Source organism: Neodiprion fabricii, chromosome 3 (genome assembly GCF_021155785.1).
Source record: "Neodiprion fabricii isolate iyNeoFabr1 chromosome 3, iyNeoFabr1.1, whole genome shotgun sequence".
Taxonomy (NCBI): domain Eukaryota; kingdom Metazoa; phylum Arthropoda; class Insecta; order Hymenoptera; family Diprionidae; genus Neodiprion; species Neodiprion fabricii.
In genome coordinates, this window is record NC_060241.1 from 1,461,635 (window position 1) to 1,480,471 (window position 18,837).

General features: G+C 36.8%; 1 protein-coding gene across 16 annotated transcripts; it reads left to right on the top strand.

Moving 5' to 3' along the window:
• The first annotated feature begins 340 nt into the window (after window positions 1-340).
• LOC124177647 (WD repeat-containing protein 7) lies at window positions 341-18,350 on the top strand. 16 transcript variants are annotated; one of them, XM_046560237.1, is made up of 25 exons: window positions 341-491; window positions 1,117-1,292; window positions 1,671-1,903; window positions 2,015-2,157; window positions 4,122-4,312; window positions 4,452-4,597; window positions 7,095-7,121; window positions 8,808-8,898; window positions 8,962-9,373; window positions 9,459-9,679; window positions 9,766-9,985; window positions 10,582-10,696; window positions 10,782-10,987; window positions 11,081-11,218; window positions 11,452-11,520; window positions 12,381-12,482; window positions 13,062-13,274; window positions 13,361-13,625; window positions 13,714-13,933; window positions 14,023-14,245; window positions 14,379-14,716; window positions 14,807-15,130; window positions 15,229-15,321; window positions 15,410-15,607; window positions 15,690-18,350. In XM_046560237.1, exons 2-25 carry the CDS (start codon window positions 1,128-1,130, stop codon window positions 15,873-15,875), a joined length of 4,539 nt encoding a protein of 1,512 aa, XP_046416193.1. In that variant the 5' UTR covers window positions 341-491; window positions 1,117-1,127; the 3' UTR covers window positions 15,876-18,350. The 16 variants fall into 16 exon arrangements, with proteins under 16 accessions (XP_046416193.1, XP_046416195.1, XP_046416196.1 ...); XM_046560239.1 differs by having other exon boundaries at window positions 15,693-18,350; XM_046560240.1 differs by having other exon boundaries at window positions 14,023-14,236.
• The last annotated feature ends 487 nt before the right edge of the window (window positions 18,351-18,837 follow it).

Sequence of the window (18,837 nt, forward strand, 5' to 3'; positions counted from 1 at the left end):
AATGAAGTGATATAATTTACAAATGTGGAACGAACGGTTTCGCCGAAAAGTCCGATAGACACATAAAATATTGAAATGCAAGATAAATTTTTACATGATAAGCTAAAAAATTCTAATAAATGGCTTGCATTAATAAAAGCAACATTTTAACGACATGATTATGAAAGGCAACTAAATGAACAAAGAGCAGCATTGCTTTAAACGTCTGTCCAGGCCTCCTCCACGTCTGTATGCAATGAGGGATTGTCTTCCTCACGCGGTAAAGCAGTTTCTTCCCTTATCCCCGTTCTGTCAAGAGAACGGAGCAGAGTGAAGCTGCGCGCACGTGGTTCGCGCACACCACACTCAAAACAAATCAGCTGATTGACTTTGCCTAGTCAATTAGAAAATGGACGTTAGTGTGATATCAACGTAGAGAACAGCGTACGGCTCTGTGGGATAAGTGGGCTGTACTCGAGGCGTAACAGTATTCCCGAGGTTCGCTGTTCGCGGTAAGTTGATCGATAATAGTGCCGATCGTCCGACGATAATCGCGGCTCGCTAAAAGAGCCTCGCAGACTCGTGATTCGGAACGATAACATACCCGAGGAACAAAAAAGAGCGAACGTATTTCTCCTGGATCGCGGGGGAGCGGCGGAGCCAGCAGACGTGTTTGCTAAATTGATTTTAATCAGTTCGTGCCAATTGCTGCGACCACGAGCGTTGAAACAGTTTACAACCAGCCTGCGTCAACGTAATTCGGATCTGGAAAGTTGAAAAGATCAGGGAACGTCAGGCTTCGTTCGTCTCGGGATGCGGGAAACGCGACTCTGTAGCAGTGCAGCGGATCGTTTGACAGTTCTATTCTTGTTACGACTCGACTCGTATCGAAACTTCGTATAATTTGCCAATAGCGTATAACGATTATCTTTGCTCGTGACGTCTGACTCTCGTTTTATTATCATAACACTCCGAATGGATTAATAAACGATTCGATTCGTGACGTTCGCTTGACGGGCTCAACTTTACACAGTCGCAATTCCGCCAATTATTCAGGCTAGTTTTATCTGCTGCTTAATTTAGTCACGTCGGCGGTTAAATAGTTAATTACTTTTTATTATTCGCTCCCACGTTTAGGACGTTTCAAGATGACGGCAGGCAACAGTTTGGTCGTACCGATTGTACTGTGGGGAAGAGTAGCTCCGACTCATTGTATCTCCTGCATATACTTGTCGAGGGATCAGAAAACTCTCGTGACAGGATGCTACGACGGGCAGATATGCCTGTGGCAAGTTGACCCCGAAACTCTGAAGGTAAAATCGAATCTCCGAGTATTGCGTCTTATCATTTTATCCCCGGCCAGTATCAATAATAGTTGTAAATCAGGCCCCTTAGGTGAGTCGTAAATTTTTGCACGCATCCTCCCGACCGTCCTTCATATTCTGTCCCAGTGATGCTGATTAAGACTGTTTGTTCTAACGTAATAATTGATAAGATGGGTAATCATTAAAATCGCAAACAATTTCTCAGGGTTCGGCTGTATTTTTTTCCTGAGACTTGTAGTTTATTAACATTACAACTCATTCGTAACACCAAGAATTTAGAATATTCACCTCGCTATTCAATCCGCGGCTCGATGTGGTGACAGATAACGACGCAGGATTAATGATGATGCTTTTTGATTTATCAAGATGACTCCACGTTGTCTGCTTGTTGGACATACGGCACCAATAATGTGTCTGAGCCGAGCAAGCGTGATAATGGAGCAAAACTACATAGTCAGCAGCAGCGAGAGCGGGGAAATGTGCACCTGGGATTTGATCGATGGAAAGTGTAGGGAAGCTGTCAAGCTCAATAACATTCACACTCAGATGCTTCCTTATGTTTCGGCTGGAGGCGAAGACATCAGGCTATTTTGCTCTGGGTGAGAGACAGAGCGATACCTACTAAGTGTCATAAGATTTCACAACTTTGCAGCTAGTCGTGCGAGTTTTATCTAGAAACCGTTGATCACGCTCTTGCTTCGATGTTTCAGTTATTATCCAGAAGTTTTGGTCATGGATCCCTTCAGCCTGGAAGTTTTGTTCACTCTAAGCTCCCGCGTTAATCCAGATTGGATTAGCGCTTTGCACGTCCTGCGACCGGCCAAACGGAAAGGTCGGTTCCTCGTGCATACAAGTTAGTTACACTTCATCACACATCTATGCTTACCATCCTAACCCGTATTATACTTTACCGATACCTATTTTTGTCTCTATCGGCCTTAGAGGATCTATTTGTTTTCTCAAACTTTCTCGCTGACCTGAGTTACCTGAGGTATAATTTCTCATTGATTTTCCCATGTAACAATCGATCGGCACTTCCTCTATTGTTTTAGTATTTCATCGAGCTTTCCAAGTTTGTCACTCCACGGTCTGATATTTTCGTTTTGTATATCGCTATCAAATCTGTAAATAGTTTTTAAACATTGGAAATATTAATAAGTTGTGAATTTAATTTTCTGGTGATATCTTCTTTTTATTTGCAATAAACGTATTTGAGATTATGTATCTTGTTTAAGATAATAGTGCACTCAGCATTTTAGAATCTTGCAGATTATCTGTGGTCAACTTTTTTTGGTAGCACTGCAATACTTAAATCACGAGAAGGTTTGTTAGAAAATTTCATTCACATTGGGAATATCAGACGGAGGCTTGTTAAGTTATATATTTAATGATTTGTCGTTTTGGGTTTCAATTTATTAATTTTTTTATTCTCTTTTGCCTCTTTGAATAACTCGGTTTTAACTGAAAATTTTTTGCAACTTTTAACTTTTTGTTATTTTAAATAATACTACCAGAATATCTTCTTGGGAATTACTTGAAAGCTCTGTTTTTTGTTCAGTGTCAATTTGTTAAACAGGATCTTTGAATTTTATTTTGCTCTGGAAGAGCCGTGCAAAGTCATAAATTAATGACTCACGTTCACGTTAATTAAATAGTTTTCAATGAGTTAAGGTCAATGTAACAATATTTTACTTATACCGTGCATGTTCTTAATATTATAAATTCTACTGAAGATTCGATTTAATTGTGTTGTCATGTTACAGCACGTAGAAAATCTGGATACAGGGTGGTTATAGCACATTGGTAGAGACTGTAGTACTTCTTTCATTTTAGCGTCACCGAAGTTTCGGAAGACAAAACAGAAAAGAACATACACTTCTGTCGCTCTGTTTCTTATCAATTTGTTGTATCGGTAGTTGTTGATCTTTGATTTACCAATTACTTTACTTTGATCCTACTTTTATCGATGAGTCTCTTTCAACATCAAGTCTGCTGAATCCTTTTACCCACTAACGCTCTAATCCTCTGTTCATACATCTATCATTTGTGCGATATCTCTAAGCTGTATACGCTCTAACGTAAGTATAAATATTAAACTACATATTATCCTAGGATCAGATTTTTCGTAATAAAATTATCTAATTAGGTATCCCTTGTTTGAACGCATGTTTTACATTTAAAAATTAACTAGGGCAATGTTTATTGCTAAATTTATTAACAACGATTTTAATGCTTTCAAATTAACAAAAAGCCTAGCTAAGATTTCGTAAAAAGTAGTTCAGTTTAACTTCAATTTCATAGGCATGCAAAAATTTTACTATCTCATTATACGCTGCTAATTTGTCACTGCAGAGTTTTAATCTGTGTATTCTTGAGCTTACTCTGCAGCGAGGAGAAATTTTCAATGCGCAGTAAAAAGAATTTATCTATTACCGTGACAGAATAATTGTATTTGGGATGAAAAGCTTTTTAGTTCTTGGTGTTATTTCAGTTAACAGAAATTGCGCGTAATTGGTAATCACTAACTTTTGGACAATAGCATTGTTCCGAAATTTGTACAGTTTTACAGTTGTGTGAATATTAATTGTCTGTAAAACATAAAAGAGCTGACGCTGGTCGATCGTTGTGCGTATTTTAAATACATCAATGTTAATTTTCAAGACTGAGAAACGGAATTTGACAAAGTAGTTCAAGTCCAGATGTGTCGATAAATGAAATTATCTATACATTTATTCGGCTTTGTTTAATATGCTGCTTTGAATGCTATTTTGTAAAATCTACTATTATCTTACAACAGCTAATTCGTTTTTATTAAAGACGACGTAGTCTTGGCATTGACTACAACGGGGACAGTGAAAGTCTGGACTCTACTGGGCCATGAGAACCGCCACAGCGAGCCGTTGTACGAGCACGAAAGCAAACAAATTCGCTGCCTCAACGCATTGGCGATGACGTGCTGCCCCTATAATCAGAGAACAGTACTGATAGTATGCTCCAAGTATTGGCAGGTGAGACGATCTTGCGACTCATTTTATCATCGTATCAATATTGAAGTTGTAACTATAGGATATTACGGTTTGGTTTGATACCACTTAGAGAAATCAGAATGTAATAACAGTAACATAACAACATCTTACTATGCGTTAGATATTTGACGCCGGAGATTTCTCAGTTCTCTGTTCTGTAACGGCGCCTCGCGGCGAACGCTGGATGGCGGGAGATTTTTTGGCCGCTGACAGGGTCGTTCTTTGGAGTGACGAAGGTCATGGTTATCTCTACAAATTACCCGCCAAGTACGTTTTTCCCATGTAGACGTAAATTATGGTCCAAAAGAAATAGCATCGAGCCAGTTTCTATAAAAATTCTGCTGAAATTAGTTAAATTTCACATTTCATTAGCAATTTCACAGGGTTTAGTGATTGTCTGATATCACATTGCCAGGTAATAATGATTTTCAAATTATTTTCTTCAAAAAATGTATGCAACGTTATTTTCAAAATACTTAAATTTATTCTTTATAACAAATTATACGAAATGGGAATAATTTTAGTCATTTTTAAGACGTCGACTGCAATTTAGATCTTTGAGTTAAAGTGTGAAATGTAGATTTGATGAAATGTGTGAGAGTAAATTATAAAATCAGCGATATAGACTATCTATGTAAGATGTGCACTAAATTTTCGTTAGATAAAAATCGTGTCATTCAGTATGGCCTGCGACACCGTGATAGATGATTACAATTAGATTTGATTTACTGTGTTATTTACAGCAAGACGAATCCCAGAGTTTAATCTTACCTTCAAATTTTTACTTTTTTATTAAATTCGGTACCGCTGTCGAGTAGTAAGAAATATACACCATATGTGACGTTCAATCAAATTGTTTTCTACAGTTTTTATCTTTTACCAATAAGGTGCATCGCGCATGAATGTTTTTAAGATATGTATATCTTATGGCCCTGCATCTTATTTATTTATTTCATACCACTGGAACAAATATATAGGACACACGGTTCAAAGTATACTTCCTGATGGGAGTACTATAAGAAAGCTCTCGAATTCAAGAGTGGACTTAGAAACTAGTTTATTGCTAAAATTTACCTAGCTAAACATAAAAGTATTTATTCACAATAAAATTATTTAACAGTTTATCTTTTCGCGAACAGCAAAGTCATAGAAAAAACAAAATATGCCATTTCAATTGTTTCAAAAAAAATTTATAGCAGTTTTTTTTTTCCCCTACTTATATTTAGTTCATTCCGTGTAATATTTTATAATCCATTGCTTCGGTTTTTCCTTAATAGTATGCAATTTTCTACTTTGGAAAATCTTAAATTTTTCTTCCTTCTCCGCCAACAAATTAAAAAACCCTTATTGTTATGTACTTATAACTTATTTTTGAGTGCGTATATTAAAACTCCTGGCATCATAGTCACAAGTGCATGTTGATTGACTGAGATATGATAACATTCATTCATTTATTTATTTATTTATTTATTTTCTCTATTTCACACATACGTAGAGAATCGCAATTTTTATACAATGTAAGACTATGCAAATTATACCAGATTTGTTGTGTGGAATGTTCCAAAAACTAGTATAGCGCTTTAATTAGAAAGTTTGTCATATCATATCAGCATTTCTGATTACAGTATGATTCTAATCATGTAGTCAACAGTTATTTATATCACTATTGTATCGCAATCCTGGATTGGACTGTCCAAATGGAAATAGCATGTAGCTTAAATTTACCTCCGTGTATCAATATATATTTTAGTGCATTTACTTTACATTTCCACATTTTACATTTTACTCTTTACACGTTACATTGAAATATATATTCCACATTCAAGTAACAAGGTCTAATTTGCTGTTGCTACTTTATTTATTTTATTTACAGCTAGGATACAATAATAATAATATTAATAATAATACATGAATGAAGAATTTACGGTATAATTGATAGGTTACATTTATATTTAAGGAGTTGGAATAGTTTCAAATCACACACAACTAGCTGAAATTAGTTTGCAGTTTTTTATCCTTTATTGGTTTTATTTTTGGTCTCAAAAAATAGCAACACTTTACAGGCACCTGCAAGCAAAGCACTGTTTTACGTTATCTTTTTTCAATGAATTCATTCGATACAGTTTGTGGCAGGTATTGCGAACCTTGTAAAAGATACAATTTCTCCTTTCTCGCTACAAATTTTCACGGGTTAACGAGTTCTCAAAACGGCCGAAGACAGTTCATTCGCAGAGTCCGTAGAGTACGCGTTTGTTGGAAAGCAAGTAGTTTTTCGACACGGTTTAGACAAACCGAGTGAGATTCGGCCCTTGTACTAACAGTTTTTATTTGATTCTCACTTAAATGAAGCTACATCTTGACACTACTATCGCGTTGTAACGAGGAATTGTCAACGAAACATAAGCAAATTACAGTTTATCAATCATAATTAATCTCTAAGCGATCTTTCGTTTTGCATAAAAACGTTCACGATTTGTTATATTTGTGCAGATTATGTGGCGACAAATTTCGTCAGTCATTTTTATTTTTTTTTTTCGAAGCGTTACTATCTATACCCTAACTTTATTTTTGTTTGTATTGTCGAATATCTTTTATCTCTGGATTTTTTTTTTCTTCTTCGACAATTGTTTTCACAAATTTATCAATTCACCGTTTACAAATCGTTACTGCACATTGATTAACACATTTATCTGTTTGATGGTGATGTTTCGTCTTACATAACATACCCTCTACCACATACTACGAGAGATCCGGTCTGTTCTAGCAAGCTGAAGGGCAAGGCTCTCAGCAGGTAACGCGAAAATATATTTTACCTTATTCATATTCATATACGTATATCTCAATTTTTTTTTTTTTTAATTCTTTATATTTATTCATATTCATCACGCTTAGATATATTTTCTATATCACAATCATACAGACTTCAGTGTGCCTTTTGTTCATCATTTCTGCCTATACGTACAATACATATTTGTATTTATATGTATACTAACGAGCGGCTATACAATAATTTGAATTCCATCTTACAAGCCTCATTAACTTCAACTTCTTGCGTCCTGATAATTTTTTATAACTGTTCAAACAATCCAGGTAACGCATGAGTTATTATACTTGTCATATAATATCATTCATATCGATAACGATCATAGACAGCACGTTAACTGCAGTTGCCTACAGTGCGAAATCAGCAGTTGGAAGGCATATGTTACTTGCTACCTTCAATTAGTAATCAATTCAGCTTTTTATTAACAAATTTTCATACACCAGCTCTGTACATGGTTCACGAACCGTAGATTAGTGGCAGATTAGGCAATTCCATTGACTTATCTCATCACAATTTCACTTTATTTACTTCTCAGTACCGCAAGTCATGCTTGCTAATATATTGCTTTTGCTTAAAACTGCTTTCTGGCTATTGAACACAATTCAATCGGTGTAAAAAGTTACATTGATGAAAAATACAAAGTGGTACATTACTACGCACACACGTTGAATGGTACAGACATCGTTAGCTCTTATTACATTGCCTGGTCTTCTTTCTTACATTCTTAGATATGACAAGAAATTCGTAGCTGCAGCAACCGATTGGATCAGAATGATAAATCCTTTTGAATTTCTAATTCAAAGTTGAATTAGAATTTAAAATACGTCTCAAATCGATAGTTGAGTCTTCTCCTAATTTAATACGATTATTATATCTTATACATAGCCCGATGATATTTGTAGAATATGACTAAGTAAAGTCGGATTGTTTTCAGAATAGAGCTGTTTTGGTAAAATTGTTAATTTCGAAGAAATAAGTACTTTGTGCGTCTGTTGTTATTTTTATCAAACAATAGATCGAGCTTTCAGCTATGACGAAATACTGTTCCCAGAACTGGTAGCAACTTCTCGTTCATTACATTCTCACTTCGAGTGAAAAACTGTACACCTTTCAGTCATAAACTTTTTCCGCAGCTTGAAATACAATTTAACTGTAATTAACACATGCAATTGACATTAGGTTTGAGATTTGATTATTTTCACTAATTCTAAGACGATTTGATGCTACTAGCTCTGTATTCTTCGCTTTAATGAAATCGATGTTCATACTTTATTTATGACTTCAGCATTTCTTAGCATTAATTTTGGCACATCTGTGTCTTTGCTCTCACACATAAATGTGTATGCAATACAAAGTTATTACATCTTAATTATAATACTTATGGAATATTTGCAGTAATTGATAATGTTTAAAAATCATGATGTAGGGAATTAAATGCGTCTTGCACACATCAATGATTCTAGTAATTGGCCAGTAGCTTCGTGAACAGTAATGCTTGACTCTCTTCAACGCAAATATTAATCTGATATCCAGTTAAATGAAAGACGATAGAAAAACAGTATTCCATAATTATTGAGTATATGAAAGCAAATAATCTTATATTTGAATTGGAATTTGCGTTGTCGTAATACGTTTTTTTTCTCGGATCCATAGTAGCGTAGCTGACAACAAGGAGTTTCATACCCCTGCAGCTGAGTGTGATCAACCATATTTGTACTACACTCTGACGCAGCCAGGCGATAAGGTATAAAATTATTCAAAGTGTTAATAAGGCAAGAAGGTTCTTATGCCAGAAAATTCATTTCAGCCATTATCGTGTCCTCCGGCGATGCGACTGGTCACAGTTCAGAAGCACAATAAAACTTCGAAATATTTACTCCGAGGCGATAGCGAAGGTGTCGTTGTCTTATGGACACTGCCCGAGATCTCATCTCAACAACTTACGCAAATCAATCAAAACGATTATAAACCTACCAGTCTACCGCCGACTATAAAGACCAGTCTAACGGCTGCCTGGGAAGCAATGAAACCACCCCCAGTCGGAATTCTTGATCAGTTAGACTCCGGCGATGGTCACGGAATTAAATTGACTTCCAGCATTTACTTGCCGCAGCAAAGTCGGCTTGTTTTGGGCAGAGAAGACGGTAGCATAATCATTGTTCCTGCTACCCAAACCGTTATGCTGCAACTTTTGCACGGCAATCATCAGCAGTACGATGGTTAGTCGCCAAAATCCATTGTCAACGCTACACTGCAGAAAGTATCCTCGATTTACGTCGTTCAAACAATGCATTTTGGTTTTAGATTGGCCACCTCATCAAGTTTTACTCGGACATTCTGGCAGAGTAAATTGCCTGCTGTATCCGCACGGGGCTGCGCCGAGATACGATAGGACGCATTTGGTGTCCGGAGCAGTTGACTTTGCCGTATGCTTGTGGGATTTGTACGCGGGTACACTGATCCATCGCTTCTGTGTTCATGCTGGAGAAATTACTCAGCTAATGGTGCCTCCCGACAACTGCAGTGTGCGTAATTCAGCCGTTCACAATGTATTTGTTAATCAACGGACGGCATAATACCTTTCGACTAATCGAACCAACTTATTCTGTAGCCTCGACTACAAAAATGTGTCTGCAGCGTTGCCTCGGACCACAGCGTTACGCTGCTCTCCCTGGCTGAGAGGAAATGCGTTGTTCTAGCTTCAAGGCACTTGTTCCCTGTCGTTACGATAAAGTGGCGTCCACTCGACGACTTCATGATCGTCGGGTGTTCCGACGGTGCCGTTTACGTCTGGCAAATGGAAACTGGACATTTGGACAGAGTCTTACATGGTAAGACTGGTAGTGTCGTACTACACTCGTGAGACAAATTAACGCCCCCCGTTTTTGACCGAAAAAAGGTCCAATTTTGAAACGCCGTAACTTTGCATAAATTGCTATTAGATGGTTGAATCAAAAACAATTTTGAAGCTAAGAATTTTTATATGTACTTTTTCTCGAGTAATCCTATATCCTATCTTTAAATCCACTCATGTCAAATTTGTAAATTGAACCTTCAACTTTGCGCGATCATATTCGATGATCAGAATTTTTGTTTAGATTTTTAAGACAGCCATTTTGTAGCTTGGAATTTTCCCTTCGACATTTTTTTTCTTAAAATTGTGTCTGCGATTTTTTCTTGTCAAGTAGTCCAATATCAATAGAAATAGTGTCTGAAAAAGTTTTATTCTGTGTAACAAGTGAATTTTGATTTAACCTTCTACTTGCAATCCACGCAAAGTTACAGCGTTTCAAGATTGGACCTTATTTAGTCAAAAACGTGAAAGCCCATTCATTTCTTTTTCCACAAGAGTATACAGATATGAAAAAAGATGGTATACATTATTTGGAAAATGATAAAAAAAAATTTTTAAAAAACATTCTGTCAGGTATAATTGCCGAGGAGGTCCTTTATGCTTGCGACGAAAATACCATAGCAGCTACCGGAGGCACTGCAGCTGGAGGTGAACTGGGACTGGCAAATCCAGCCGTGCATTTCTTCCGGTAAATACAAAACGTCTCGTCGTTAAGTTTACTTTCACCTATACCCATTCGCGCTAAACTGAATCGAAACGGCTTATTACTACAGGGGTCTGCGGCACCGGAATCTTTCGGCAATTAGACACGCTACTCAACGCGGATTACATCAGTTGCAACAGCTTCACGGAGGCGCTGGAAGCGATCATGGTAATCAGATAAAGGCAAAGGGTGCGCCGCTAATGATACAGGGACTCAGGACGAACCCAAAGGATCCTGAAAGCCACATACTCTTCTTTGACATCGAGGCACTCATTGGTGAGAAATTTCTTCCCTTAATCAATGTTGTTTATTCCGATCACGTGGTTGTCTACTAATTATTATCAAAGAAATATCTTTACCGTCGTTCAGTGCAACTGTTGAGCGACGAGTACGGATCCATGTCACCCGGATCACTCGAGGCTCAGGGTCTGATATCTGCGGCTGAATACCACAAGGTTGCCGCTCTTACGCAGTCAGCTAGTCCAGATGCTCACAAAAAAATAGCTGGTATGTCTTCCAAGAGTTCGATAAATTCTCGTTTCTGTCCTGGCGTTGTGTAATTAATCATTATTGAATGGTAGTGGGTTATTAAAAATAACATTTGATGAAGGTCCAATTTGCGAATTTCGAACAACAGTAGAGACTGGTGTATATTATTTCACAGTTGTGTATATAAAAATTATGAATAACAATACGAATTTTCTCAAATCTTTATGAACGTTGAAACTAATGGTTTGTAGATTTTTTCGGCCGTGTCAAGGATAAGGCCGGAGACGTTGAAAGAATTCTCAAGGAAAAGGATCGACACGGTACCGTTTACTGTTGTGTACTTTTTTTTAGCATTTGTCAATGAATCACTTATTTTTTTATTTCATATTATTATCGCTATTATTGTTTCTCTTGTTGTTGTTGTTATTATTACTATCATCATCGATATAGCACCGCTTTTGAACTACAATAGTTATTATTTGCACGGCCTTTAATCATTTTTTGTTTGTCGCTTTTATCAAACAGCTTGTACAATCGTTGTCGTTGATTAAATATCTAATATTGTTTGAAAAATCAACGATATTAATGTCAATGAACAATTTTCACTTAGTTATATCTTCTCTATTTCAGCAAGACTGAACATGAAAATAGAGATCACTAATCTGCAGCTACTTGCGCTCGCTATTCACCCGCTTTTATTTACGTCAACTGTGTGTGCTCGCGATAGACTATAAAATGAGCAACTTTACTAAAGGACGGCAGCAGTTTTAATCTTCATTTTTTTTTCAGAACTAATGAAATATTGCAAAGTACACACGTTTACGAACACCCCAACACAGAGTGATGAAACAATTCGTTGTCTGCCTAATGATAATCATTTCACCTTTATTTAGCAGTAATGATTTTTCTATCCGTTTCTTCGAGATCGCTACTTTGATTTATGTGAGCAAACTAGATGTGATTGTCTGATGTATTTGATACCGATGTTTGTCATATTTATTTCCACTAAATAGTTTTATTTTAATGCTTTCTCTAGGTTGATACGTAGATCTTGCGTAGGCTCGTTTTGTCGCCGTTTGATATCTAGCTCCAGTTCACTTGGCAATGCGCTTGCACCAAATAAATGTACATATTTATAATACGACAATATTGTCTACAGAATAAGTATCTCTTTCTCTAGGTATATTGGCTAAAATGAAGGAGGGCGCCGAAAACGTCCAGACTAAGTTGCAGGCCAAGGTTGAAAGCGTTGGTTTAAAGCCGTCCACTCTTGACGGCAAAGGTTAGCGCAAACCTCCCCAGCGTAAACTGCAAGATTATTCGTTACTGCGCATGGATTTTTACTTTATTATTATTATTCCTTTTTTTTCTCTTATTTCGGACTTTACATTTGCGAGTTTTAGTCTATCCACATAAATTCTATTTCTCACAGCTTTTAATCGAGTATAATTTTATAATTTTATAATTTTTCTACCTTTCTGCTCTACCACTTCACCCTGTATTATAGCTCCAGATCCACGGTTTCCATTGAGCTGATTTTTTTTACAACTAATGTGCGATTGCGAGAACATTGCCACCGATAAATGAAAAGACATATATTTATTTTATTACGCTATGCACTATTGATAATTCGAACCACGCATCATATGTTTTTCTCATTATTTTCATGCTTCACTCCAGTCAGCAATGAGTTTGACGAAAAACTGATGATGTTCAGCCAGTCATTTTTTCTTTTTATTCTCTCTAAAACATTGTTTTCTTATTTAGTATTTATTTATTTATTTATTTGTAATTTTTCAATTACACCGTAAAGAAATATTTTCTGCTGATATTTTATTAAAGAATCAATGTTTTTGCTCAGGTGAGGGTTGGAATAACAATGATTTACCGAAAAACAGTTTGAAGAGAAACGGAGCTTTCAGCGAGCCAAACGCTGCAATGGAAGTAGCTCAGTTACTGCTCAGCCTTCTTCACGCTTGGGGAATGGATCCTGATCTGGACAGAGTGTGCGAAGGAAAATTGGGCCTGCTCAGGCCCATGGTACCTGTTTCATTCGGCGTTTTATCCAAAGGAGGTTTGTAATGGTCGATAACTCAATTACGCAATATTCGCAGATTTGAAACACCGTGCAATTTAAACCACCATCATTATATTCCACAGGATACATGTCTCTGCTACTTCCAACCTGGCAAACTCAGTTGGAGCCAGCTGGTGAGCCTGCGACTCAATTAGAACAACGTTTGCCGGTTGAATTGGTGAGGCAAGAGCGCCTCACAAGAGCTTTCACCGCTCGAGCTCACTGGGAATTGTCTACAACTTTGACGAGTAATCATCTGCTCGCTGTCGTATCACTGGCAAACACCCTAATGTCCATGAACAATGCTACGTTTGTTCCCGAACAGGAAAGAAATCGTAAATTGCATAGGTGAATAACAGTACTTGATTCTGCATAACGATACTTGGTGAATGGTTAACTCATTGTCCACAATTTGCCAATCTTCCTTTTATTACAGACCGGGAAACAGAGTTGCAGTGAGCTGGAACAAAGCAGAGGAGGAAAACGAAGAAATGTACACCGTTCAGCAGGCTCAAATCAAACAAGGCTGGTCGCTTCTTGCTACTCTACATTGCGTTCTTTTACCTGATAAAGTCGCAGCCCAGGGAGGAGCAAAGAGCTTCAAGCGACCCCAAGTCGAAATGATGGCTAGACGATGGCAACACCAATGTCTGGAGGTGTGTAGATTGTATATTTACACTTACAATTCCGCTTGGGTTCAGGAATTAATTTTATTGTTTTCTTATAATCTTCAATTATTCTTCAGGTCAGAGAAGCGGCTCAGGCTCTTTTATTGGCAGAACTTGGCAGGATGGGGCCAAAAGGCAGGAAGGCACTCGTGGACAATTGGTCACAATATTTACCCCAGTACAGTACACAAGAACCCATTGCCCCACAGTCCCAAAACCACAGCCCTCCACCAGGCAGCCCAGTTCCTACGATAGAACAACAACAGGAAGAGGAAGAAGAGGATGAAGAAGGTGCGGAAGGTACAATTTACACCTAACTTGCTACGGTACAGACATATTTGTACCGTGTATTAGAATGTGTCAGACTTTTTAAGAACGGATATTTGTTCAGAAGTACCAAAAATATGAATATCCGAATTACTTCTTTTTCCAGAATTAAGTATAGCGAGAAAACCGTCGAGCATAGCAGAGCTGAAGCAAAAACAGACAACGGCAGTTGTACTGCTCGGTGTGATTGGGGCGGAGTTTGGACAGGATGTGACTAACGCCAGAGAACGAAGAGACAGTGAGCAAAGACGAAAGAGTTCTGTGGTCGAGGGATTCGGAATTGGGAATAACAATCTTGCCCGGCATACAAGCATGGCTCTGACGCATTTACTCCACGCGCCTCATTCTTCGAAACTACCGATGCACACAGCCTTGCGCAGAGCTGCGATAGACCTCATCGGCCGCGGCTTCACGGTCTGGGAGCCATACCTCGATGTTTCGAAGGTGAATTTCAGCGTGAGATAAAAGTTTCTTGTTAAGATCCTCGAAGGATGAAGTGCAATAGTTTGTTATGCGTTTTTTAATTTTCGTCAGGTCCTGCTTGGGCTCCTCGAAATGTGTTGCGATGCCGACAAGCTAGTGCCCAGCATGACTTACGGCTTACCGCTAACGCCTCAAGCTGACAGCTGCAGAACCGCGAGGCACGCTTTGATGCTGATAGCAACGGCCAGACCAGCCGCATTTATCACAACTATGGCAAGAGAAGTTGCGCGATTTAATACTCTCCAGCAAAACGCACAGACGTTGAATGTCAATCTCGCTGCAAGCGTACTCGCCAGAGCCAAGCCTGAAATACTGAGAATAGTTGAACAATTGATTGACAAAATGCAGAGTGAAATGAGCGATTTACTCGTTGAGGTGAGATATTTAACCTTTCAATTATAGCTATTATACGAAACATTGTGTTTTTTTAAAATCATATTTCATCGCTACTTGGTTCTTCACATTATCTTCAGGTCATGGACATCATACTCCATTGTCTCGATCCTGGTCATCTTAAAATGAAACCACTGAACGACGTATTTCCTGCTGTCTGTAGGTTTAATCAAGTGAGTGTGGAAAAAAAGGTTTCATTTGCTCCAATTGATAAGTAATATTTGTAAATTGTACTTACCGGATGAAAATATTTATTAAAAGGTAAGCCATTGTCCGACGACTCGGCGGATAGCAGTCGGAGGTCGAGGAGGGCAATTGGCGCTCTATGAACTACGAGGAAATGTAAAATGCCAAACGGTTACTGCTCATCAAGCCCCTGTAACTGCGCTGGCATTTTCGCCCGAGGGGAAATTTTTAGTTAGTTATTCATGTTCGGAAAACAAGCTGTGCTTTTGGCAGGTAACTGTCTTAAAATAAATTGTGTATATTATTCTTAAACTTATTTCACCGACTTCAACTGACTTTGTTTGTCTTTATCTAGCAGACAAGCAGCGGGATGTTCGGACTAGGAAATTCTCAAACCCGTTGCATCAAGTCGTACAGCACAGCACCTATCAATGATGTTTCACGTTTGAATCCAATGCGGCTGGCCCGTTTAATATGGATAAATAATCGTACCGTCACGTTGATGTTGGCCGATGGCTCGGAAACACGATTCAATGTTTAATTGATTGGAATTTTTCGTTGAGGTTGAGATCGAAATGCGACCATGCAGTAGTTACTCAAGCCGGAGGTATTAATCAGACCTTTCTTGTAAGTATCATGCTTCGACACATCACTGATGATTATCGCTGTAAGTTACATTGCGCCGTTACATATTCAACGATCATAATACGCGGTTTTGTTCCGTTTTTAAACGCACCCGATCAATTCCAATCCGCATTTTAATCGTTAATTAATTATTTAAATAAGCAGTATGAGTTGCACAAATCGTTTATTTTTTTCTATGTTTTCAAGAAAAGAAATCCTACCATGCATGTTGTTATTTATTTTGTATTGAGCTTCAACATCCTCCGGCTTGATACATTGAGCCTAAACTGAGGTGAGTTATATTCGAAAATGAAGAGATAAACTATAAATTATTATCAGTTCAAGGTTTTTAGGAAAGTATCTCCTCGTTTCACAAAAGCAGCTGGGTAACAGTATTACTATCGTCTTCATAGTTCAACTTTTTGATTATCGCACATTCGTGGCTAACAATAAAATGCAAATAAAAAATAAAAAAAAGAATGGAGAAAATTGACTAATGAATAATACGGTGAGACCTCAGTAGGGTATAGTAATTGAAACTAAATAGTCAAGACTGAAATCAAACGCTTACCCGCCTGAGAATTGTAAAATGATGTGTATAAATCAATAGAAATCTTTCCACAAACTTTGAAACGACAATAGTTCTTCATTTTTAATCATTTGTAATAAAAGTATTAATCAGCCTCATCGTGAAAGTATATACCAAAATAACCGCCCAAGGATATAAATGTATATATTATATATTTCATAATCTATTTAGTTAGTTAAATTTATCTATTTATTTCGGTGATTATAGTTCATGTCTTAAGCTATAATTTGGAATAGAATAATTGAAATCCCAGATTCTTAACGCAAGGTCGTCGATTAATAAGGCTAAAAGCAACATTAAGAAAAAAAGATAAATTTAAAAAAAAAAAAAATTTGTTCAGGATCAAACTACTAATATTAGAGAACAGATAGTGATAGCGATATTTTTTTTTCATAAAGGGTTTAATTCGCAACCGATATACAACAATATGATAACACTGTACATAGTGATACTTAACTTATAGAAAGAGTTGAAATTTCTGCAATCACTAGTCTATTTCTTTTCTGTTCTATTTCTTCAGTTCCATACATCTTTGTTGAGAATTACCAAAAAAAAAGTAATCACCTAATAATTTTTTATATTTACGTTATCGGTTTGACATAAAGATTTGATTGAAAACAAACCGTCGTCAAACGCATAAATTTAATCTTGAGTCAGGATTGTATTTGAATGTTTTAACTATGCTAATATACTATAAAAATTATTCTGAAATAATCAGATCCAAACGCCGACATTGCAGAGCATCTAACACACACACACACACACACACAGAGAGAGTAAAAGCGTACAAATCCCAACAATTTTCAGTTTTTAATATGGTAAATCATGTGGTTCAGTATCACATCCAGGTTGTAACTTATACACTAAGTATAATTACGCAGCGGAAAGTCCCCTATAATACTGGCATAAGTTTTCTAAAATTTGTGCGCATTTTGTTTGGCCAACTTTCTGTAAAAGTACTTATTAGCAATTAATTGCACGTCATTCTATGCGTATTGATTTTAACGGCGAGAACAATGTATAGGGTAATTAGACCGCCTTTAAAAATGTTGGCGGTGTATCGCGTAGTGCAAATTTACAGACCGTTGAATAGTCTTTTATAAGATTTTTTCGTTAATTTATTGATAGCTTTATTTAATCCATCTCACCTGGAGCCCCATGCATGAAATAGTATTACATTTCAAAACTCTTAAATTAATTGTCATGAATAACAATTTATTGTTTATAATAAATGTAACGACGAAAGCTAATATGTTAGTACATTGCGGTAATCAATTCAAATGCATAGATATTCTTTGTCTTCGATGGTTACATTTATTAAATCAATAATAGATATGAAATGACATTTGTTACATATTATTCCATGTTCCAACATTTTTTTCTTGCGAATCGTATGGTTTTTAAATCGCAGATTATTTGAAGTGCGTATAATATTGTGATAATCTCCAAAACCGTACGTCAGATTTTTATGATTGTTGCTGCAGTAATAATAAGTATACGCACTTTAATTGTAGAGAAAAGAAATACGAAGAAAAGAATGAGAGAACAAAAATTTCCGGAATAATATATCATGGAAGAAACTGTATTGTTGATATCATAATATATTTAATGTATTTGATGAGTCGATTTATAATCACTGTAATTCTATATGAAATAATATTCTTAATTATATCGAAAGGAAGAAAAGTTGAAAAAAAATACGTACTATTGATGGAATTATAAATGGATGTATGCTCAGAGAAGGTGTTATGTATGATATATTTCAATCTTGTTATTGTCAAAAAATGAAGAAAAGAAAACAGCCGACTGAGGTAACTTAATTAATTGATCGTTCATCCACCATTCCATCTTCCTTGATCATACCAATAATATTATTTTAGTTATTTCACAATTCTAGAAATTTAATTTATAGACACTTTTATTGATTATTTTATAAAATTATTAAACATTAAGTATACCAATTACTTCTAAATTAACCGCGAGAAAACGGTAAAGAAGATTTCATATTGTACTTCTTCACCGTCTGTTGTTCAAAAATGGCGGCATAACTTTTCCACGTATGGTATGTAATTTTAGTTAACAATCACAGATGGCGTTTCCGACACGAATGTAGAAATCACCCATGAAGCACGTGCGGCTGCGAAGTTAGCCACTTGACAATCGCAACGTGAAAAAAAAACCTCGTTCGCGTCGGTGGCTACTATTCTGATGATTGTGTGTATTTTAGAATAAGAATATTGTTCAAAAACGATCATAAGCCGTTTCAGTATTCGGCTTTCAATCCAACGAG